General features: G+C 48.2%; 3 protein-coding genes across 3 annotated transcripts; all 3 read right to left on the bottom strand.

The window, feature by feature from the left end:
• Window positions 1-1,484: 1,484 nt before the first annotated feature.
• Window positions 1,485-1,934, bottom strand: LOC137838504 (uncharacterized). The gene has a single exon (XM_068647749.1). The coding sequence runs from the start codon at window positions 1,932-1,934 to the stop codon at window positions 1,485-1,487; it is 450 nt and encodes a 149-aa protein (XP_068503850.1).
• A 15,847-nt stretch (window positions 1,935-17,781) lies between these two features.
• On the bottom strand, window positions 17,782-18,264 carry LOC137838505 (uncharacterized). Its single transcript, XM_068647750.1, has one exon. It carries the CDS (start codon window positions 18,262-18,264, stop codon window positions 17,782-17,784), a length of 483 nt encoding a protein of 160 aa, XP_068503851.1.
• Window positions 18,265-20,806: 2,542 nt separating this feature from the next.
• LOC137838506 (uncharacterized) lies at window positions 20,807-21,829 on the bottom strand. The gene has a single exon (XM_068647751.1). It carries the CDS (start codon window positions 21,827-21,829, stop codon window positions 20,807-20,809), a length of 1,023 nt encoding a protein of 340 aa, XP_068503852.1.
• Between the last annotated feature and the right edge of the window lie 2,138 nt (window positions 21,830-23,967).

Here is a 23,967-nt window from a genome sequence, read left to right on the forward strand (position 1 = left end):
TAAAGAAAAGTTTTCAAAGTTTAAAGTGTTTTAGATTGCATGCGTGTTGTTTTCCGAAAGTTTTGAAGAAAGACCTTGTCACTTATATGTGATTTAAGGCAAGTTGAAGTTATGTTGCATTCTTTCTAAAAGGTTTCTAAGTCCCCATCGTCTTTCGGCGATTGGCGGCATCAGTTAAAGTTAAAGTCCTCATCGTCTTTCGGCAATCGGAGGCAGCAGTTAAAGTTAAAGTCCTCATCGTTTTTCGGCGATCGGAGGCACCAGTTAAAAGACCTCAACACCCTCGCGCGTCCTGAGGCGAGATAAAGACCTCCTCGCCGTCGAGCGAGTGCAGGCGAGGAAGAGTAAAAAGTCCTCAGTGTTTCCAGAGGAGAGAAGATGTAGCCTTTGGGGCAATGTAGAGGCACCAGTAAAAAGTCCTCAGTGTTTCCAGAGGAGAGAAGATGTAGCCTCTGGGGCAATGTAGAGGCACCAGCAAAAAAGTCCTCAGTGTTTCTGGGGGAGAGAAGATGTAACCCCTGGGGCAATGTAGAGGCATGAGTTAAAGACCTTCTCGCCGACGAGCGAGTTCAGGCGAGTTAAAGACCTTCTCGCCGACGATCGAGTTCAGGCGAGTTAAAGACCTTCTCGCCGACGAGCGAGTTCAGGCGAGTTAAAGACCTTCTCGCCGACGAGCGAGTTCAGGCGAGTTAAAGACCTTCTCGCCGATGAGCGAGTTCAGGTAAGATAAAATCCTTCTCGTCTCGAACGAGTTCAGGTATGGTGTAAAGGGTGGAAGAAGTTCGGAGGGTGGCTAAGGTAGGTTCGAAGAGAACGCCTAGCCACCCGGTCCCTTGTTCTGAAGCTCAGAGAGGTAGAGAAGGATCCGAAAGGCGCCTCTACCCCTAGATAAAGGAACAATGACCAAAGTTGTGAAGGCAAGAGGAAGCTGGTATCGCCAAGAGTCTTTGGCGACCAGGAGAAATTCAGACAATGGCGAGAAAGCCAAGGCCCGTTTTGGAAGGGCAGATCAGATGAGCGGTGTCTTAAGCCATTAGTTGGGTTGAAGTTCGTTATTTGAAGAGCGATTTCGCGCTAAGGTTCATTGAGGTTACAAGTTGTTAGAATGTTATTGTTCGAAAGTCAGTGGTTCAAGTCAGTTAAGTACACAATCGCGCTCGCGGAGTTACTAAGTTAATTTCGTTGGAGTGAATTATACGAGGAGAGATAAGGCAGATAGAGAAGTTGTAAGAAGAAGACTTTATAATAAAGTATGATTAGTTCAAGATACATGAGCAGAAAAGGGAAAATTTTATTACAAGTAAATTGGGTAAGAGAAAGACAGATGAGTAAGTGATGAAGGGAACAATCTTCCCATCCACCACCTCGTTGTTCAGCGACACCATGGAGAGATCCAAGTCAGGATACAGGCAGGCGAATTGTTCCAAGGCAGCGTCGAATCCAGCAGCGAGAATCTGGGCGGAGCTCAGCTCAAGTTCTTCAATCTACTTCTTGAGCCCCTCGTTCTGCTGCTTCAGCTCGTCAGCTTGTTTCTTGAGTTCTTCAATTGTTTCCCGGGCTTGAAGAAGGTCTTCAGTAACCTTATTGGATTCCGCCTGCGCCTGGACCAGCTTTGTGGTGATCTTCTCATTTTCCTCGTTGGCTTCGGCGAGTTTAGCCATGGTGTCGTCTCTCTCCTTTTCGACTTTTCCCAAAAAGACCTCCCGATTGGCTGACCTTTTCTCGAGGTTTTTTACCTTGGCGGCATCTGCTTTGATCAACGCCTCCAGGTCAGCCACTTTGGCGCAATATGGTACCAGCTTGCTCTCCAGCTCGATCTTCTCTTGAGCTAAGAGCTGCACCTTATGGCGTAGATCGGTGGCCTCCTTGCGTGCCTCCCGGAGCTCGATGCTCATAGCATCCTCCACTCGGGAGTGATCGATCTCCGCGAGCATGAGATTGCAGTATAACTTCTCCGCCTCGATCCTGATTGTGCGATTCTCCTCTTGGAGCACGGAGATGTCATCTTGGAGCTTCTTGCTGGAACTCTCCACAACTTTGGATATGATGGAGGGGAAGTCCTCCGCCATCATCTTCAGTTTCGCTGAGAAGGGTTCCCACACCCTTTTTACCTTAAGGAAGAGGTTTGCTCGTGGGGGCACCAGGGGAGCTTGTTGTTGGTTCTCGCCACCACCTTCTTGAGTTGGTTGTTGAATGGGTGCTTCTTGGCGTGGTGGCGACGTCGGGGATTCGGTGATGAGGATAGGCGAGTTGTGAGCACCTTCATCCCCGCCTGGTGCAGCATTTGCGGTTGAGGCGTTTGAAGGAGGACCCCCTCCAGCTGATACATAGGGTGTGGAGGCGCTCGGGGGGTTCTCCATAAAGTTGGGCTCGGCAGCCTCAACCACAGGAAGCGCAGATGCCAGAGGAACTGCTTGGACTGGCGAGGTGGGAGCTGGAGCAGGAAGCAGTGTGGGAGGTGGAGCTGGTGTGGAAGGTGGTGTTGATGTTGGAAGAGGAGGTGGAGCAGATGGTGAAGAAGGCGCCACCCTCTTCCTCTTGGTGATAAGGCCATCTTCAGTCGCCTCATCGTGTTCTTCGTCATCCTCTTGGACCACCTGAGGGGTTTTCCTCTTTGGCTTCCTGAGGATGAGCTTCTTGCGCTGTTGGGCGGGCTGGGCCTCTGAAGGAGTTGGGCCTTTAGGGGGCGATCTGCCCTGAGCAGCGGCGATCTCCACCACTGAATTTGGCACGGTCTGGGAACCCGACGCCAACCCATGGGCTCGGGCGAGCGCCCTCAATTCTGCCAGTTTTCCCTTGCCCAACATACCGTCTGCATGATACAAAGGTACATAGGTTAGCTCAGAGAGAAAGATAAACACATAAGTCAGTATGCAACAAAAGCAGATAAGTGGTGCAGAAAATAAAACCAAAGTCTTGTGCACAACAGACAAGATGCCCATAAACAGTTAGCAGAAGTATCGCCAAGAGTAAATGATTTAGACACTGAGGTGAGCTCTAACCTATGCGAACTTCGAGTTGATCTTCGAAGAACTCGAAGGAAATGAGCGCAGTGGTGAGGAAGGTGATATTGGCGCCTGCCACGCTCTTCCAGAAGAGGCACAAATCCTTGTCCAAAGCACCCATGCTGTCAGGACTTCTTGGCCTCCTGAAGTTTCCCTTGGCGTCTTTGTTTCCCTTGTTTACCCAGTACAAGGGAAACCCGTCGAGCATCGAGGCATCCTGGTCGTTTTGGCGTACTTGGACAAATTTGCCCTTCCAATCCTTGTAGGATTGCTGGAAGATAGAGAGGATCGACCTCCCAGCAATCCCGTTCAGACTCACCCACATGCGATCTCCCGGGTGTTTGGCTTCAAAAAGAAAAAGAAAAACGTCCACTGACGCTGGCAGCCCCAGATGTGCGCACATGATCTGGAACGCCCTTACGAACGCCCAGCTGTTGGGATGAAGCTGGGCGGGGGCGATATCGAGCTCGGTTAGCAGCTCTCGCTCGAAACGGGTGAAGGGAAGTCAGAGCTTCACCTTCTTGAATAACGTTGTGTAGAGGAAGCAGAACGACTCGCCACTGCTCACTTTGTCGTCAGCACAGATCGGCTCCTCAGGGTGGCAAGGCAGCACGATCACCTTGTTATCATGCTCCTTGTGAAAGGAAAGATCCGACTGATCCCCTTTCCTTAGTCGGAGTACCGCCGTTTCAGAGTTTATCGAAGACGTTTCTTTAAGCAGTGCCGAGCTGGCCCAAGGGTATAGCTTTTTGAAGTCTGGGGAAGGAATGGAGGCTCCTCCGACGATTGGTGGAGTAGCCTGAGCCAGGTTAGGGCGGGAGGTTGCAGGCCTCTCAGCCTGGGAAGAAGAAGCACCAGGTGCTCGTGGTGAGTTGTGAGCTTGAGATGAAGGGTTTCGTGACGAGGGAGGAGGATTCGCGGTGGTCTTTGTTCGAGCCATCGCGGAAACTGCAAGGGAAAAAGAAAAGGAAAGGTGATCAGGGTTCGCAGAGGCTGACTCGATCGTGAAAGAAGGGTGAAAAATGAACGAACGAAGGTTCGTTGTAACGAAGACGAAGCCCTAAGTTACGAGAAAGGAGAAATAGAAGAAACAGCCCACAACGTATGCACCAGACAGTTAATGGATGTTGCGAATCGGTTAAAATGCAGGAAATATCAGCAGAAGAAGTAAAGGGAGTACCTTTTTATGATCGGAAGAACGATGAAGGAAGTTGAGAATCCAGAAGGTTGAAGAGCGTCGTGGGTTTTTGCAGAAGAAGCTTGAAGCGTTTGAGAAAGCAAAGAAGTGATGGAACAGTAGAAGTGAAATGGGTTTAAGGGTTTTTCGAATGGGTTTTGGAAGCGCAAACGACAACTGAAGGCAACCGTTGATGAGGCCACGTGTCGAGCGATTGGAAGAATGTTTGGTGAAGCGTCCGGAAAACAGAAAGTACAAACGTTTGGAATTCTGCGCCAGCGCCACGTAGATCGGTATTGACGTGACTCCTTTAGTCTTTTCGCTGGACAAGTCTTCGCTTAAGACTGGGGGGCTTGTGTACCGCCCTGGTAGTCAGAAGTGATGATGTGGCGTCGAGCTATGATATAGGCGTGTTGGATGGGACACCTGGTTGGCAGAAGGGAAGGAGGTCGGGGGGTTTGCGTAGTCGCCAGTTTTTAAGTTGGCGTGCTCCGATCTCCACCATACCTAAACCGGCGGTCACCGAGTTGAAGATGAAGTCGCCAGATGTGAATCCAGGCGACCAAGTGATTAGAGATTGCCGAAACAAGGACATCGCCGAAGATGAAGGCAGATGGTCATTTCCCAGCTGGCCAGAGGATGAAGCTCAGGAGATAGCACACTTGAACATACACGGTGAAGCAGGTAACGCAGATTATGAAGGCGGCCGGCGAGACCACAGGGAATGTGTGTACGAAGGCACCCGAACTCGCCATCTAGAAGAGATCGCGCTCCAGGGCATCTATGCACTGTGTATACCATGCATAAGTAACTTAGCCAAAAGAAGAGTCAGAAGTAGCGCCCAAGTCAAGGATGCTCCAGATGAAGGCACGTGTACAGCTGGATGCGAGCCACGTGTCCAGATGTGTAACTGCCAGGAGAGAGAAAGTGCCCAGGTATATAAGAGTTCTCAACAAACTTTTGAGGTACGCACGTTCAGATTGTTTCTTTACGCTTGCGAGTCTTGAGTATACTAAGAGAGAACTGGTCACGGTTCCTTAGAGTTCTTGAGTCTTACTCTTGAGTAATTGGTGGTTCAGTCACTGACTTGGGCATTGGAGCACGATCGGCCGCAGCGGCGCCGTTTCATCTTTTGCAGGTTCTTGAGGTGGATCGCGGTGAAGGACGGAGGCAAACACGGCGCATACGTCGATCCAAGTTTGACGAGGCAAAGCTCCAGCGTTTTGGTCAACAGGCAGGATCAAAGCTCAAGGAATATTTGGCGAGCCCTCCAATTCTGTGCAAGCCCCAAGACATAACACCCCTCAGGCTGTACTTTGCCATAACTGAGAGGGCGATCAGCGCAGTGCTAGTGCAGGATCGGGACCAGACCCAAAGGCCTATATATTTCGTTAGCAAGGTGCTGCAAGGCCCGAAGGTAAGGTACCAGGCCCGGAGGTAAGGTACTAGGCCCTGGAAAAGACGGCATTAGCGGTTGTATTCTCGGTGAGGAGATTGCGCCATTACTTCCAGAGCTTCACGGTACTGGTGATGACTGATCTGCCGATCTAGAAGGTTTTGAAGAAGCCCGATGTGGCTGGAAGGATGGTGAAGTGGGCGGTCGAGCTTTCGGAGTTCGACATCGAGTATGAACCCCGGGGATCGATCAAAGGGCAAGTCTTCGCCGATTTCGTGGTCGAATTGTCCTCCGAGGTGGCACCAAACGCCGAGGGTGACTTTCGCTGGGTACTCTCTGTTGATGGGTCGTCCAACCAGCTGGGCAGCGGGCCTGGGGTCATCTTGGAAGGGCCCAACGGAGTGTTGATAGAGCAGTCATTGAGGTTCGCTTTCAAAGCAAGCAACAACCAAGCAGAATATGAGGCTTTGATCGCTGGAATCTTGCTGGCCAAGGGAATGGGGGCGAGAGTGCTGATGGCCAAGAGCGACTCGCTGTTGGTCACGGGACAGGTAACTGGCGAGTTCCAAGCCAAGGACCCGCAGATGGCAGCCTACTTGGAGTACGTGCAGGAGCTAAGAAGATCTTTCGCTTCGTTTGAAGTGGTGCACGTGCCAAGAGAACAGAATGCCCGAGCTGACTTGCTAGCTAAGCTCGCCAGTTCGGGCAAGGGGGGTAGGCAGAAGACTGTCATTCAAGAAACTTTGAAAGCGCCTCGAGCATTCGTGGCAGACCACCAAGTTCTCCATGTTTGTAGATCAATGGGAAGACCGGCGAGAAGTCATAGGTCCCTAATGCAGGAAACTCTGAGGGCGCCGAGGGTCAGAGCGTGCCCAGCAGAAGAAGGGGCAAGACCGATGCAGATTTGCGCTGTCCACGAGCCAGACACGTGGATAACGCCTTACCAACGTTATTTAGCGGATGGTGTGCTTCCAGTGGACTCAGCTGAGGCCAGAAAAATAAAGAAGAGCTCCAGCAAGTTTACCCTTATTGACGGCGAGCTGAACAGGTTTGGATTCACGCACCTTCTTCTTGTATGCATACATGGAGAGAAGTGCACGAGGATTATGGCTGAGCTCCATGAGGGAATTTGCGGGAGCCACATAGGAGGTCGATCGCTGGCGACAAGGACTATCCGTGCGGGCTATTACTGGCCCACGATGAGGGAAGATTGCAAGAGATACACCCAGCATTGCAAGCAATGCCAGCAGCACGCCGATTGGCACAAGGCGCCCCCAGAATAGCTGAAGTCGATTTACAGCCCCTGGCCGTTCCATACTTGGGGAATTGACATTCTGGGACCCTTCCCATTGGCGATCAGGCAGATGAAGTACTTGGTGGTGGCGATCGAATACTTCACCAAGTGGATCGAAGCGGAGCCAGTGGCCCAGATCACCGCACACAAGGTCGAGAGCTTTGTATGGAAGAACATAGTGTGCCGGTTTGGTGTGCCCAAACGCTTGGTGTCAGACAATGGAACTCAGTTTGCAAGTCACCTCTTGTAAAAGCTACGCGAAGAGGTGGGGATACAACATGTGTCTGCATCTGTCGAGCACCCACAGACGAATGGCCAAGTGGAGTCTGCCAATCGGGTGCTGCTGAGAGTTTTAAAGAGAAGATTAGAGAAAGCTAAGGGATCGTGGGCTGAGGAGGTACCCCGCATAGTTTGGGCATACCATACCACTGAGCAGTCTGGAACCCACGAGACCCCCTTTAGTCTGGTTTACGGATGTGATGCGATGATTCCAGTCGAAATCCAGGAAAGCTCGCCGAGATTCTAGAACTTCGTGGCGGAAGATTCGAACGAAGAAAGAAGAATGAATCTGGATTTGCTGGATGAGGTCAAGGAGGAGGCGAGAGTGAAAGCCGAAGCGGTAAAGAGAAGAGTTGAGCGAAGGTACAACTCTAAGGTAACGTCAAGGCAGTTTAGAAGCGGCGACCTGGTGATGAGGAAGGCCCATCAGTATGAGATGCAGAACAAGTTATCGCCCAAGTGGACGGGACCGTTCAGAATAACCGAGGCGCTCGGGAATGACGCCTACCGCTTGGAGACGTTAGAAGGAGGGGCGATTCCTCGCACTTGGAACACAACACATCTCAAGTCGTATTACAGTTAAAGCCTTGTAAGTAAAGACGAATATGAAGAGATTCGAATAGTTTCTGTTAAAACAATTTCAAGGGGGCACTCTTTTTTCCTAAGGAGGGTTTTTAATGAGGCCACCCAATAAAGAAGAGTTTTTCAAAGTTTAAAGCTTCTATGTTTGCATGCTTATGGCTTCGAGAGTTTTAGGAAAAAGGCCTTATTATTCGTATTTGATCTAGGGCAACAGTAAAATCGTATTGCATGCTCTCAGTTAAAAGTTTAAAAGTCCCCATCGCTCTTCGACGGTCGGCTGCACAGTTAAAGTTTTAAAGTCCTCATCGTCTTTCGGCGATCGGAGGCACCAGCAATGATTAAAGACCTCAACGCCCTCGCGCAGGCGAGATCAGATTAAAAAGACCTCTCTGCACCAGCAGATAGAGGCAAGATTAAAAGTCCTTAGTGCGTCCAGGGAAGAGGAGATGTAACCCCTGGGCAAAGTAGAGGCACCAGATAAAGTCCTCCTCGACTTTGTGCGAGTGCAGGCGAGATCAGATTAAAAAGACCTCTCTGCACCAGCAGATAGAGGCAAGATTAAAAGTCCTCAGTGCGTCCAGGGAAGAGGAGATGTAACCCCTGGGCAAAGTAGAGGCACCAGATACAGTCCTCCTCGACTTTGTGCGAGTGCAGGCGAGATCAGATTAAAAGACCTCTCTGCACCAGCAGATAGAGGCAAGATTAAAAAGTCCTCAGTGCATCCAGGGTAGAGGAGATGTAAACCCTGGGCAAAGTAGAGGCACCAGATAAAGTCCTTCTCGCCGTTGAGCGAGTTCAGGCAAAATGAGCTGAAAGGTCAGGGGTGTTTGTGACCTTAGATGGTCGGAAGGGAAGGAAAGTGCCTTTCCCCCTTTAAGTGAAACGTCAACGTTGACCCAGTAAGACTAGATCATTGTTCTGAAACTCAGGGAGGTAGAGAAGGATCCGAAAGGCGCCTCTATCCCCAGATGAGGGAACAATGATCAGGTCAGGAAAAGAAGAAAGGTAACGTCGCCAGAACCTTATGGCGTGAAAGTTGAGACAGTGAACGGGTTGTGCGGCGAGTACCAGATCAGAAGAGTTCCGGGCGATGACAGAAGTAGGGGGGACTTCACTTGGCAGATCAGGTAAACTGTATTTTAATACTAGTTTGAGTCAAAACCTGCTGCCTAGTAAGTGATTTCATGTTAAGGTTTGTTGCCTTAAGTTCACAAGTTTCATTGAACGTCATCGCCGAAGAGTTGATAGTTGCTCAAGTTTACTTTGAGTTAACAGTTTGCCAAGTTTGTTATAAGGCTAAACAATTCGCTCGAGTTAAAAGCAGTACATGGAGGGTCAAGTTCAAGTATTGCTGAGTTCACGCAGTTGAGCAAGTTTCGCCGAACAAGGTATCACCTCTGACGACCGATGTCCTCTACGCACTTAGCACTAGAGCGACAGAGAAGCAAAGTGAAGTACGAAGACTGATTAGTTGTCGGTGGGTACACTGCCCGAAGAACGACGACTGATGAGTTGTCGGAGGAAACTTTTCCAAACAAATTCTCACACAACAAGCTGAGGCAGACAGACTACGCCTAGTCAGTCATATAGTACAAAGCTATGCATAAGAACTGTTAAGTATAAAGCTAAGGGAGTAGCTAGTCGTGATCAAGTAAAGGCCAAGATCAAAGAGTACCAGATCGCGCTAAACCTAAGGTAGTTAACAGTTAGTCGTGTGCAAAGAGAAAGACAAAGCTTAAGAAAATACGAAGAGAAAGGTATGCGGCTGAAACTAGTATATATTACGCAACAAATGGTTTATACAAGTTCCCAGTGCAAGAAATGGTGCAAAGGTGTAAAATTACAAAAAGAGGAAGAACTCAAGGAGGAGGGATGAGTTTCCCATCTACCACTTCGTGATAGATGCTGAACTGGGAGAGGTCCAGATCCGGAAGAACGAATTTGATCTGCTTGAGGGCCAGCTCGAACCCATCGGCAAGGGCTTCAGCACCCACGCCCATAAGGTCAGCTTTCTCCACTTCGAGCTTTTGCTTGGAGGCCTCTGCAGCATTCTTCTCGGTGGTAAGGGAAGCAATGGAAGAAGCAGCTTCCTCCAATTGGCCCTTTGCCTCAAACAGTTTGGCCACCACCTCCTCAAGCTTCTTCTCCCCAGTAGTGGCCATTTCCCTGGCAGACTCGAGATCCCCCGCGAGTTGTGAGTTCAGTTTGGGCAGGGAGGAAGTCTCGGCCTCCAGGTGGGTCACCTTGCCCCGCAACTCGCAGTCCAAGACATTGATCGCTTGCCCCATTAAGATCTCAGTCTTGATGGTCTCTTGGACCTGCGCTAGGTACTCTCCCCTGGCTTTCTCCACCATACCCCTCATCAGCTCCACGGATCCTTGGGCGGCCTCAAAGTCACTTTGCAGTGACTCCTTGTCATGCTCAAGCTCCTTAATCCTTTTCTCCATGATTAGCTGCTAGCGGTGCTGGGTGGAGAACTCCAGGGAAAGCACTATCTGCTTCGCCAGATGCATGTCCACCTCCTCCCCGTTCCACTCGATGAGCTCCCGGCTGCGAATGAGCTGTCGAACCAGAGCGATGACCCGGCTGAAGTTCTCATTGGTTGCTCCAGAGCCGCTTGGTCGAGAGCTGGCCCCCCCACCTTCAGCAGTAGCGGCGGAGGTTGGCAGTGGTGGTGGCGACACGAGAGGTCCCGGGAGATCCCCCGAGCGAGCAGAATTGATGTGATTCCACTAGCCATATAGAGAAAGGTTCTTGACCTTCTTAGGAATCACCTTGAGTTGGACATTATAGAGGCACTTTTCTTAGAGTTGGATCATTGTTCTAAGACAAGAACTCACCAAAAACTAGTACCAAATCCCAAACTCATTTGGATGAACCAATTGTAGTCAAATTGAACTGAACAAATGAGCAAGAAAAGCAAAGGAACAAGATGAATGGACAGAATTATAAAACTGCCGAACCAAAAAACTCATAAAAACAACAAGAACATCTAACCAAAACTCAAGAACACAAGCTAACACAAACAATAGAAAGAGGAGAAAGGAAGGAGAGAAGAAATGCTCATGAAGATGGAAGGAGGATGGATGATCTCGCCACTAGAAGTGTGGAATGTTCCTAGATGAGAGTGATGCCGCCACTTGAGGACTCCATTGATCCATCAAGATAAGACTAGAGAAGAAGGCTCAAAGCTCTCCAAAGTTCACTCAAAATTTGAGTAGAGTTTTCTTAGATTAATTCCAATCTAAAATTTACAAAGAGAGCACCTCTATTTATAGCCTAAGGTGCTGAAATGTAAGCTACACAAATTCAAAAAACTCCCTCCTAAAAAGCTTCTAAAATTTGCGCCTAAAACAAAGCATGAGGAAGGTGTGATCCCTTCTCTCACTTTGGCACCTCCTTATTTACTCCTACACCTATCTACTAACTCCCCCCCCCCAAGACTCTTAACTAAAGACTAAAAGATGCTTTAACAATAGAGGTTTTTAATGTTTCCCTCTAAGCACCTTCAACAATATTCTTTATTATTTTATACTTGGCCTTGCCCTTCATAGGATGGACTTGGGTTTGGGCTTGGGCTTTGGGCTTGGGCCTCTCTTTATTTTATGTCTTCTTTTAATTTTGAGAAGACTAGAAGGAAGAACTTCAAGTGTGATGGTGAATTGCCTCTTCCTTCATTAATAAAAACCTCCTTTACTTGACTCTCATCATACTCCCCGAGTTGGAGAGAATTCGTCCACGAATTCTGAATCCCTGCATATAACAAAGTCAGTTTACTTTTACAATCAAAAGTGTAAGAAAAAGGAAGACATGACTTAGCAGATGGAACCAAAGGGATTGCAGAAAAGGATGTCCTATAAATCGACCAAGTTGGAAAAATTTGGAAAAGGATGTCCTATAAATCGACCAAGGATGTTTTTTGGAAAAAGACCTCTTAAATGGTAAAACCCATTAGGAGGTATGAAAAAATCATCCCTAACATATTTTAACCAAGGTGGTGTTGAAATAGGAACCTTGGGTAATGAAAAGGATAAAGAAGAAGAAGACCTTGGAGGGTCCATTTGAGGTATAGCACGAGTCAACATGATGGATTTAGAGGAGAAAATGGTGTGACTCGGTGTAGTACTTACTTCTTTTTCTTTCTCATTTTCTCTTTTAGTTTTCATTTTTATTTGGTCCTCATGAACCTCTTTGGGAGAGAGGGGTTTTAATATAACCTTGCGCCCTAGGAAGGAAAAAGACATTGTATTGGATAGGCCATCATGTAAAACATGTCTATCATATTGCCAAGGCCTTCCTAAAAGAAGATGAGATGCTTCCATGGGCACAACATCACATAAAACCTCATCTTTATACTTTTCTATTGCAAAGTTAATGAGGACTTGTTTATTCACCATGATTTCACCTACTTCACTAAGCCATTGTAATTTGTAGGGCTTGGTATGAGAGATAGTGGGTAAGGCTAACTTCTCCACAACTCTTGTACTAGCCACATTAGTGCAACTTCCCCCATCAATAATCAAGGAACATAACTTGTTGTTGATAAGACATCGGGTGTGAAAAATATTTTCTCTTTGAGTATCATTCAAAGATTTTGGAATTGTGCCCAACATACGTCTTACCATCAATAAGTCACCTTCACAAGGACTTTCACTCTCATTTTCACTTGATGGTATAGAAGGTGAAGAATGCCTAGGTGAATTGGAATCATGCTCACTAACTACAATACCTTCATGCATGTACATACTTCGTTTAGAAGGGCAATGAGCAGCAATGTGACCATATCCCAAACATTTAAAACACTTTTGACTAGATGATTTTATTGGGGATTTAGGCCTAGAAGTAGATGGCGTAGGATCCTTGGGTTTGAAAGAAGAATCTTTGGAAGGAAATTTTGAAAAAGGCTTTTTGTTCTTCCAAGAATTGTTGTAGTAATCATCTTTGGGAATATTTTTAAAAATATTTTTCTTTGCAAGTTGGGCTTCCACCTTCATTGCAAGATGAACTAAAGAGCCCAATGATGAATACTCTTGTAATTCAACAATGTCTTGAATATCCTTCCTAAGACCACTCACAAACCTAGCAATCATAGCTTCCTCACTTTCCTCTAATTCAATTTTAAGCACAAGCGTTTCTAGCTCTTTATAATATTCATCCACATTTAGCGTGCCTTGTTGAAACCCTTGGAGTCTCAACATGAGGTCTTTCCTAAAATGTGGGGGCACAAATCTAGCGTGCATTTGATCCTTTAAAGAGTTCCAAGAGTCCACGGGAGGACCCTTGTGATAGATAATGTCCTTTACAATTCCATGCCACCATTTCATGGCATAATCACTAAACTCTAAGGTGGCTAGCTTAAGCTTATGCTCATCTTGGATCTCATGGATCTCAAATATTTGTTCACACTTAGCCTCCCAATCTAAATATACATTAGGATCACTTGAGCCATTGAAACAAGGAAGCTTGACCGAAGGTAGCCTAGCCTTTGCATCTTGGTAGTAGCCATTGCCATAGTGAGGTCTCTCCCCTTGGTTGTGATGTCTATGTCCAAGGAATTGGGGTGGAGTTCTCCTTCTCCTATGGTCCTCTTCACGGCCTATGTCATTGTAAGAACCTCTTTTTGAAGGTCTATGTGAATGATGCCCATCATGGATAGAAGGAGATGGTCTAGCTTGTTGGACCTCCATCTTTTGCATTTTCTCTTCCAAGCGTCTAATAGTTCTTTGTGCTTCATGTAATTCACCAAGGATTGAAGCTTTGGAAGGAGAATTCTGCTTGTATGATGCATCACTTGAAAATCCAGCCATTTGTAATTAAAAACAGCAAACACACAAAAACAGCAAACAAGTTAAGAAACAAAATTAGCAAAAACAGTGAGTGTTTTAAGCAAAATGCCGAAGTGAATTGAGGCAGAAAAAGAGGTCACTCTCAAAGAAATAATGTCCTTGCACCAATCTGATCTTGAGGTCTTGGAATCCTCAAATGAAAGATGTCAAAGCAAGCACACCAATCTCAAAGGCAACCACCACAAAACCAATGAAACAATAAAGACAAACAAGAAAAGGTATAAGCAAAGAAAGGTAATGACAAAAGGAATACTATATGTAAGACAAAATCAAAGATTAAAGAATGAAAGACAAGCAAGAAAATAAAGAACTCAATGAGGAAAGAAGGCACACCAAAAGAGTCCTAGAGAAAAGTACTAGAGTAGATTTAAAAAACAAAAACAGAACTACAAGAAAACAATGTTGTATGCAAACTGTGCTATGTTTACAGATTTAACTGGAACAATTGAAAGCGAACTGGAATGTGAAAAATTAACCACACAAACTTCAATGTCTCAACTCAATAATGGCACTGGAACGAACTAAAAACAGTAAGCCAATTGAGAGAAATAAATTTTTCAAAATTTCTGCCCAATTACCGTCTTTTTTTCGGCAGTAATGTACACTTTTCGTATTTTATTTATCATTTTTTGTGTACTTGGAATTTTTTTGTACTTCTTTTTGCTATGCTTTTTTAACACTTTGAAGAATGTAAATCCAAATTTTCACAATTTTCCAGTGAGCCAGTTAATTGCAGTAAATTGAAAACAGTAGCACGTTTGTAAGAAAACAGAGGAACCTATTTAGGAATGAAAACAGAATTATGAACTAGCAAAGACATAATGGAAAATGATGTATTGGAACTTGTATAGGTCTAGAATACAAGTATGAACTCAATTCTAAAAAGAAAATGCACAAAGGATCAATATCAATTCTGAAAATTATATGACACTAAAGCAAGAAACAATAAAAGACAATAAAAGTACTTCCTTGGTCGTCCACACTTATGAGGGTGGTGGCGAGAACCAACCCTCGACCCCTCTCCCAATCCCTGCTCTTCCAGCCCCTGTCGAGGAGGTCTTGAAAACCGATGTCGCTTACCTTAGCGTTATAACTACTGAATGCATAGAGAAGCGTCTTTACCAGATGATGGGCGAGGCTCTAAGGGACTCCTTGAACCAGTATGAATCCGAAGCTGGTGCTGCGAAGGACCAAGTCCAACAACTTAAGCGTGACATCACGATGCGGGGATTGGAGTTTTCGCGGTTAGAGAACGCTCTGAAGGACGAGCTGCGGAACGAATGCAAAAATAGCTCTGAGCTACACAAAAAGCTCAACGACAAACTCTTAGAGGTCGCTAAACTCGAAAGCAGGCTCGTGCCTCAGCGAGAAAAGATAGCGGATCTGGAGGAGACCCTCAAGGCTAAAAAGGCCTACGTGGATGAGCTCGAGGCCAAGTCAATTGAGAGGGAGGATCTGCTGGGCAAAATCAAAGCCGACAAGGACCAAAAGGCCAAGGAACTGAGCGAGAAAGATAAGGAGCTGGACGATTCTGCAGCAAAACTTGCCCAGGTGCTTGAGGAGAACGAAAAGCTGAAGAAACAAATTGAAGAACTCGACCTCAGCGCTGCAAACGTTCTGACTTTCGGGTTTGGCGCGGCCTTGGAGCAGTTCGCTTGTGCTTACCCCGACTTAGACCTCTTTCAGTTCTCGATTTGCCACAAAGTGGTAGACGGCAAAATTGTACCTTCAGATTAACATTTCCACTTGCCATTTTGTTTTGAAACATTCTGAAATACTTATATATTCGACCTTGGTTTATGTGTAATGAACCTATTTGTAAAAACTACTTTAATATACGCGCATGATTTCGCCTCTATCTATCATGTAATCGTCCGATCTGATATAACCGACTAACTCTTGCTTAAAGAAATCAACTCAGCGCCGACTGGTGCTTAACTCTGTGGGCATGGGTTATTCTTAGTGTCTGAAATCTCTTTGCTGGCCTGGCTCTGCACCGGGAACTTTCAAACTTGTCTCAATTTGCTTAAGCGAAGGGGTCTCACAATCTGTTCTCGCCTGAACTCACTCAAAGGTGAGGAGGACTTTCTCTTGTGCCTCAACTTTGCCCATGGGTTCCACTTCCTCTTCCCCTGGATGCACTGAGGACTTGCAATCTGTTCTTGCCTGAACTCACTCGAGGGTGAGGAGGGCTTTCTCTGGTGCCTCTACTTTGCCCAGGGGTTACATCTTCTCTTCCCCTGGATGCACTGAGGACTTTCAATCTGTTCTGTGGCCTCAACATCGCTCGAAGGCGAGGAGGACTTAGCTGATAACTATTAACTGACCTCAGCTTCGCTCGAGGGTGAGAAGGATTTATCTGATAACTATTTAACTGGCCTCAACATTGCTCGAGGGCGAGAAGGACTTAGAACTTGATACTGGTGCCTCCAATCTCCAAGCCGCGATGAGGACTTGAAAAACTTAACTTGTGCCTCCAATCGCCGAGTGGCGATGACAACTTAGAACTTAACTTGTACCTCCAATCGCCGAGTGGCGATGTAGACTTAGAACTTAACTTGTGCCTTCGATTGCCGATTGGCAATGACGATTTAGAACTTGATACTGGTGCCTCCGATCGCTGAGTGGCGATGAGGACTTGAAAAACTTTTAACTTTCAATTTTTGCACTAAACTATGTAGGGGCGAGAAGGGCTCTCTTCAAAAACCTAAAAAGATAAGCGTGCACATTTAAACAACTTGGGAACTTTCTTAAATTTCGAAACCTTCTTTATTGGGTGGCCTCATTAAAAAACCCTCTTCGAGAAAAAGAGTGCGCCCTTGAAAATGTTTTAACTCTAATAAAACTTGAGATGGGTGGCGTTCCAAGTGCGGGGAATCGCCCCTCCTTCTAGTGTCTCTAGGCGGTAAGCGCTGTTTCCGAGTGCTTCGGTTATTCTGAATGGTCCTGTACACTTGGGCGACAGCTTATTCTGCATCTCGTACTGGTGGGCCTTCCTCATCACCAGGTCGCCATCTCTGAATCGCCTCGATTTCATCCTGGAGTTGTACTTACGTTGAACTCTTCTTTTTACTGCTTCGGCCTTTATCCTTCCCTCCTCCCTGACCTCGTCCGGCAAATCCAAATTCATTCTTCTTTCGACGTTCGAGTCTTCTGTCACGAAGTTCTGCAACCTTGGCGAGATTTCCTGGGTTTCGACTGGGATCATCGCATCGCACCTATACACCAAGCTGAACGGGGTTTCGTGAGTTCCCGATTGTTCGGTGGTATGATATGCCCATATTATGCGGGGGACTTCCTCAACCCAAGACCCCTTGGCTTCTCCAACCTCCTCTTCAGTCCTCTCAGCAAAACCCGATTGGCCGACTCTACTTGCCCATTCGTCTGTGGGTGCTCGACGGAAGCAAAAACCTGTTGCGTCCCAATATCCTCGCACAGCTTCTTCAATAGGTGACTTGCAAACTGGGTCCCATTATCTGATACCAAATGCTTGGGCACACCAAAACGACACACAATGTTCTTCCATACGAAACTCTGAATCTTGTGTGCGGTGATCTGGGATACTGGTTCCGCTTCAATCCATTTCGTGAAGTACTCGATCGCTACAACCAAGTACTTCATTTGCCTGATCGCCAATGGAAAAGGTCCCAGAATATCGATTCCCCACGTATGAAATGGCCAGGGGCTGTAGATTGACTTTAGCTCTTCTGGGGGCGCTTTGTGCCAATCGGCGTGTTGCTGGCATTGTTGCAACGCTGTGCGTATTCCTTGCAATCTTCCCTCATGGTTGGCCAATAATAGCCCGCGCGGAGAGTTCTTGTTGCCAGGGCTCGACCTCCGATGTGGCTCCCCCAAATCCCCTCGTGGAGTTCAGTCATAATTCTTACGCACTTCTCTCCATGCACACATAGTAATAGGGGGTGTGTGAATCCAAACCTATACAGCTCTCCATCGATTAAGGTGAACTTGCTGGAGCTTTTCTTTATCTTTCTGGCCTCTGTCGGATCTACTGGGAGGACGCCGTCTGCTATGTACCGCTGGTATGGTGTTATCCATGTATCTGGTTGGTAAACGGCGCAAACCCACGTTGTCTTCGCTTCCTCTACTGGGTGCGCCCTAAATCTCGGTGCTCTCAAGGTTTCCTGAGTTAACGATCGATGACTTCTTGTTATCCCTTCCGTCGACATGCAAACTTGAAGAACCTAGTGGTCTGCTGCAAACGCCCGAGGTGTCTTTAGAGTTTCTTGTATAACAGTCCTCTGCTTGCCCCCCTTGCCCGAACTGGCGAGCTTGGCAAGCAAGTCAGCTCGGGCATTATGCTCCCTTGGTACGTGCACCACTTCGAACAAGGCGAAAGAGCTTCTCAGCTCCTGTACATACTCTAGGTAAGCCGCCATTTGTGGATCCTTGGCCTGGAATTCGCCGGTCACCTGCCCAGTGATCAACAAAGAGTCGCTCTTGGCCATCAGTACCTTCGCTCCCATTTCCTTTGCCAAAAGGATACCGACAATCAATGCCTCATATTCCGCCTGATTATTGCTGGCTTTGAAGGCAAACCTCAGGGATTGTTCTATTAACACACCGTTGGGTCCTTCCAAAATAACTCCAGCCCCACTACCTAGCTGGTTGGACGACCCGTCAACCGAGAGTACCCAACGATCATTACTTCCGGCATTATGCGTCATTTCAGCGGACAGCTCGACCACAAAGTCGGCGAAGATTTGCCCTTTAATCGGTCCTCAGGGTTCGTACTTGACGTCGAACTCTAACAACTCCACCGCCCATTTTACCATCCTTCCAGCTACATCCGGTTTCTTTCGAACCTTTTGGATGGGCAAGTCAGTCATCACCCATACCTCGAAGCTCTAGAAGTAATGTCGTAGCCTTCTCGCTGAAAACACGACCGCCAGCGCCGCTTTCTCCAAGCCTTGGTATCTCACCTCCAGACCTTGTAACACCTTACTGACAAAATAGATAGGTTTCTGAATTTGATCTTGTTCTTGTACGAGCACCGCGCTCAACGCCCTTTCGGTAACGGCGAAGTATAACTTGAGGGGCGTTCCCACTTGGGGTTTGCACAGAACCGGCGGGTTCGCCAAGTACTCCTTGAGTTTTACGAAAGCATCTTCACATTCTTTCGTCCAGACGAACCTGTTGTTCCTTTTTAGACACTGGAAATACGGGTGGCCCCACTCCCCACTAGCAGATACGAACCGTGACAGAGCGGCCATCCGGCCTGTAAGCTGTTGTACCTCCTTGACAGTGGCAGGGCTTCTCATTGCCAGGATGGCAGCACACTTATCAGGATTCGCCTCGATTCCTCTTTCGGTGAGGAGGAAACCCAAGAATTTTCCCGCTTCTACGCCGAAAATGCACTTCTCGGGGTTTAGCATCAGCCTGTACTTGGCTATTGTAGCGAATAGTTCCTCTAGATCGGCAACGTGCCGATTCTTTTCCAGGGATGTCACGACGATGTCGTCGACATAAGCTTGTACGTTCCTCCCTAGCATGGGCGTGAGCACTTTATCCATTAGCCTCTGATACGTGGCTCCCGCGTTCTTCAGCCCAAAGGGCATCACCCTGTAACAATAGCACGACCTTTCCGTCATGAAGGCAGTTTTTTCCTCATCCATGGGGTGCTTCTTTATCTGGTTGTACCCCGAGAAGGCATCCAGGAAACTTAACAGTTTGCACCCTGCTGCATTGTCTACCAGGGCATCTATGCTGGGCAAAGGGTAGGAATCCTTTGGACACGCCTTGTTCAGATCTGTGAAATCGACACACATTTGTCATCTCCCGTTGCTCTTCTTTACCAACACAACATTAGCAAGCCATTCCGGATACTGCACTTCCTTGATGTGGCGTGCGGATAAGAGTTTCTGTGTTTCCTCCCTAATCGCCTGCCTTCTTTCTTCATTGAACTTCCTCCTTCTTTGACGGACTAGATTGACTTGGGGGTCTATTGCCAAACGATGGGACAAGAGGTCGGGATCAATCCCCGGCATATCTGAGGCGGACCATGCGAACGCATCCAGATGCCTACTTATTACCTCGGCGATCTGGTCCCGCGTTTCGTCATCTAGGGTTTTTCCCAGCTTGAACGTCTTCCCGCCATTCTCCTTCTCAAGCCACTCCTTGACCGGTTGAGGCCTCCTTTCACTGGCGATGACCGCCCTTGCGATTCCTGACTCCTTGGTGGCCTCCGGGCGGTCGCCTTCTTCCTCTATCTCTGCGATGTTTGCCATACCTGGCAGCGCCGCTTCCCCCTCGGCGATTACTGGAAGTGTTGTGCCTACTCGCCGGTCCTCCTGGTCGGGACCTGCACCAGGGGGTGGCGTTGTGCTTACATGGCACACTGATCGCCTGTTTCTGAGGCTGTTTTCATAGCACTTCTTTGCCTCCTTTTGATCAGAGCGGATGGTGATGACCACCCCTTCCATCGAAGGTAGTTTGACCTTCATATGCCTAGTGGAGGGCACAACTCCTATCCTGTTGAGCGTTGGCCTTCCTAACAGGACGTTGTATGCTGAGGGGGCATTCACGACCAGGTACCTGATCTTCTCTGTCCACGGCACCGCCCCATCTGTGAATGTCGTTCTTAACTCAATGTATCCCCTGACCTCCACTTGGTCACCAGCGAAGCCGTATAGGCAGCCTCCATACAGCCTCAGATGGTCTGGGGACAACTGTAACTTTTCGAAAGTTGACCAGAACATCATATCTGCTGAGCTCCCTTGATCGACCAGTGCTCGATGAACCATCCTTCCCGTCGTGACGAGTGAGATCACGATGGGATCGTTGTCGTGGGGCACAACGACCCTGAGGTCTTCTTTGGTGAACGTGATGTCCACGTCGGGCGAATGATCCTCGAAAGCCTCTACTGACATTATGGACCTAGCATACTTCTTGCGCTGTGACATAGTACACCCACCGCCCGAGAACCCACCCGCTATGGTATGGACCTCGCCGTGGATGGGCACCTCGTGCTGCTGTCCCTCGCCACTACCGGCTGTGAAACTGACGGTTGTCCTGTCTGCTTTTCCACCAAGTAGTCCTTCAGGAAGCCATTTTTTACGAGTTCATCCAATTGGTGACCCAGCGCCAAGCAATTGTTAATATGATGCCCAAATGCCTCGTGGAATTCGCACCATGATTCTCTGTGGGGTCCCAGCGCCTTGTCAAACTTCATCGGTGGCCTCAACCTGTCGGCTATGTTGGGCACCGCAATCAGATCTCTGAGTTCATCACAAAGTTGTGCCTCGGTGGCCTGTTTCCTTCTCTCCTTTCCTCTGCTCGACCCCTAGGTTGGGTCCTCCTTGGCTCGTAGGCGCGCTTCCTTTCTGAGTGTTTTCTCTCTGTGGCGGCTTGGTGAACCCGAACAGGTTGCGTACATATCTGTGCCTTGGGCCGTGCAGGTGCAGCAGTCGTGCACTTCTCGTATGTCTCACCTTCTGAGGCAATATGCTCTACCGCTCGTCGCCTTATTTCGGCGAAAGTTTTGGGGCGACTGCAGTTAAGCGTTCTACTGAAAGATCCGGGACGTACCCCCTTGCTGAACGCATACACAATCATGGTCTCCTCCGTGGTGCCTACTTTCACCACTTGCGCCCCAAAACGACTTATGTATTCTTTTAGGGTTTCGCCTTGGAGCTGTTTGATGTCGAAAAGGTCGTACGAGACTGGGGCGGGAGTTCTGTTGGCTAGATACTGCTCTCTAAACAGTTTTGAAAGTTGGGCAAAGGACGTGACGTGGTCCTCTGGGAGGCTGATGAACCAATCCATAGCCATCCCCGTCAAGGTGCTCATGAAAAGCTTGCACTTCACGGCATCTGAACCGCCTACCAGCAACATCTGTGTGTGGAACGCCGTGAGGTGTGCCTCGGGATCCTGTACCCCTGTGAAGGTCGCTTTGGGTCCCGTGAACGTACTGGGAATCGCTGTCTCCAGAATTGCCTGTGAAAACGGTGTTCTGAATCCCCTGGGTGGGGATGCAGCCTCAGGCTCGTCTCTGCCACGCCATCCACGGCGTAATTCCTCATTGGCGTGGTGGAGCTCGTCGTTTCTTGCTTGAGAGGCTGCCAGATCTGCCTGCATGCGCTCCTGCTCCACCTTTGAGGCTGCCATTGCGTCCTGCATGCGCTCCTGTTCCACCTTTGAGGCTGCCACTGCGTCCTGCAGCCCTTGCACCATACCCATGAGTTGTTGCAGGGTCATCTCTTCACTACTGGCGTGTGTTTGTCGGGTGGTCATGGCTCTCTGGAGATCCTCTCGATTTATCTAGGTTTCGAAAACTGGAATTGAAAACTTGTGTGGTGGAACCTATGTTTATTTCGGCCCCACGGTGGGCGCCTGATGTTCTAACCGGTTGACTTAGGTCGTTTTTATGCGTGGCTTGTCCTAACGAGCTAGGGCACCTTCGTTCTGCCTTGTCTGTGAGTACCTGAAAAAGAAGAACAAAGGGGCGCCCTCGCGGCCGTTTGCACTCTGACGATCAAGTCAGCTAGCGAGAAACACCAAAGTGACTAGAAACTGTATGATAATCTCAATGATTGGAACTGTGTGGCTAAAATTGTGTCGCCTAATTGCCTTGTGCTCACTGTGGAGTGCTGCGAAGACAACTAGGGTTTGTGCTCTGTGTGACTATGAGAATTAGGTTAAAACTCGTGTAACTGTAAAAACGTACCTTACTAAGGTTCTTCGTTCCTTTTATATAGGTGAAAACTAGGGTTTACCTTTGTGTTGCTGCTATTATCTAGGGTTCCTTGGAGAAGGTCCTTGCGCCGCTATCCTTAGGATCTTAGCGTATCTGGCTCATGGACTTCCTTATCTGAAGTGCAATTGTTCCGTCCGGTTGACCTGTGACGTCTTTGTGCGTAACCTCAACCGTCAGCTAGGGACTCCTTCCCACTGGTTACCTGTGGATTCCTGAAAAAAAAGAGGACAAAAGGGCGCCCTAGCGGCCGTTTGCACTCCGACGCTCAAGTCAGCCAGCAAGAAACACCAAAACTGTGCACCTCCGTATCTGAGCGCCGCGTATGGCACTCTGAAGGTGGTAAAAAGAATTGTGTATTAAGTGTATATTCTTGCTCTGGTAAACAACCTCTATTTCAGTCCCTTGTGCGTAGCCTCACGACTTCGAGCAAGCAACTGGAGTGTATTATGGGAAAATTTGCCAAAACTTCCAACTCCGTTCCCAACATTCAAAGCGCTATTTCAGCTCTTCCCGTATTCAAAGCGCCTTAAAGCGCATTTAATTATAAAACGCTCAGCACATTTAAGATGTTCGAAACGTGCGGGAGCATTTACAGTACCTTAAACGCTCGAAACGGAAAATGTGTTAAATAACCTTAATTACCTTACACCTGGCAACGTGGCGTTTCCATCCTGACTTGGCTGCTGTACACGTGGAGGGCCTCACAGCACCGTTACCCTATCTGAGGGTGTTTCCTCGCGTGAGTACTCCTACCTGGGAGTGCAACTGCGCAAGGGGTCACTTTTTGGGAGCCAACTCATGCCCCCAAACCTCTAGTCACTCACTGTGAGAGCGTATCTACCTTCCTCTCGTGCCCCGTGCCTGGCTGCCCCCGGGCATGACTCCTCTCTTGGGTCGTATCTATCCCAAGGGCGTTTCTGGACGGCAGGGGCACTTCACGAGGCAGGTTGCTCAATACTGGCATTATTCTATGGCCTTGAAGCCACCTTTCTCTTCTCTTTATTACTGTTCCCTAGTTATCCAGGGTTTGGGGCCTTCCCACGGCGTCGCCCCCTCCATGGTCTTTCCTACCCATGGGTATCGGGGAGCAGCGCTGTGGTGACCTTGCCCTTGTGTCATTCCATCTTGGCGACACCCTGCTGGGCGGCGCCCTATCTCGGCGACGCCCTGCTAGGCGACGCCTTACCTTGGCGACGCTTTCTCTTGGCGAGGCCTGTACTTGGCGTCAACCCCACCTAGGCGACGCCTTACGTTGACTTTGACCTTTACGTTGACTTTGACCTTGACTTTGTCAACGCCCGGGTACGGGACGGTACAACAATGAATATCCTTGCGGCCACTTGGGCTCTAACTTAGGCACTGTATTTCTCGCGCCATCATACTATTTGGGTGCCCTAATTACTCACGTGTCATGCATGCAGCGTTCCTTGGAGATCTTTAATGAGCACGTGGGCATTGTCACGTGCCCCTTTGACTCAATCATTCATTATGTGCGGAGGGTCCCATTGGCCGCCACCCAACTCTAGGGCGACGTCTTACTTAGGTGATGTCCTTCTCTTGGGCGATGACTCATCTTGGCGGTGACACATCTCGGCGATAACCGATTATGTATATTGCAGAACGCCGCTTCTACATACGGCGACTATGCTGACTTGTTGACTATGTTGACTATGTT

This window comes from Phaseolus vulgaris, chromosome 4 (genome assembly GCF_000499845.2).
Source record: "Phaseolus vulgaris cultivar G19833 chromosome 4, P. vulgaris v2.0, whole genome shotgun sequence".
Lineage (NCBI taxonomy): Eukaryota > Viridiplantae > Streptophyta > Magnoliopsida > Fabales > Fabaceae > Phaseolus > Phaseolus vulgaris.

Coding starts and splice junctions, on each gene's coding strand:
- LOC137838506 (XM_068647751.1), bottom strand. CDS start 21,829: ATGACCACCCGACAAACACACGCCAGTAGTGAAGAGATGACCCTGCAA.
- LOC137838504 (XM_068647749.1), bottom strand. CDS start 1,934: ATGCTCGCGGAGATCGATCACTCCCGAGTGGAGGATGCTATGAGCATC.
- LOC137838505 (XM_068647750.1), bottom strand. CDS start 18,264: ATGACGCATAATGCCGGAAGTAATGATCGTTGGGTACTCTCGGTTGAC.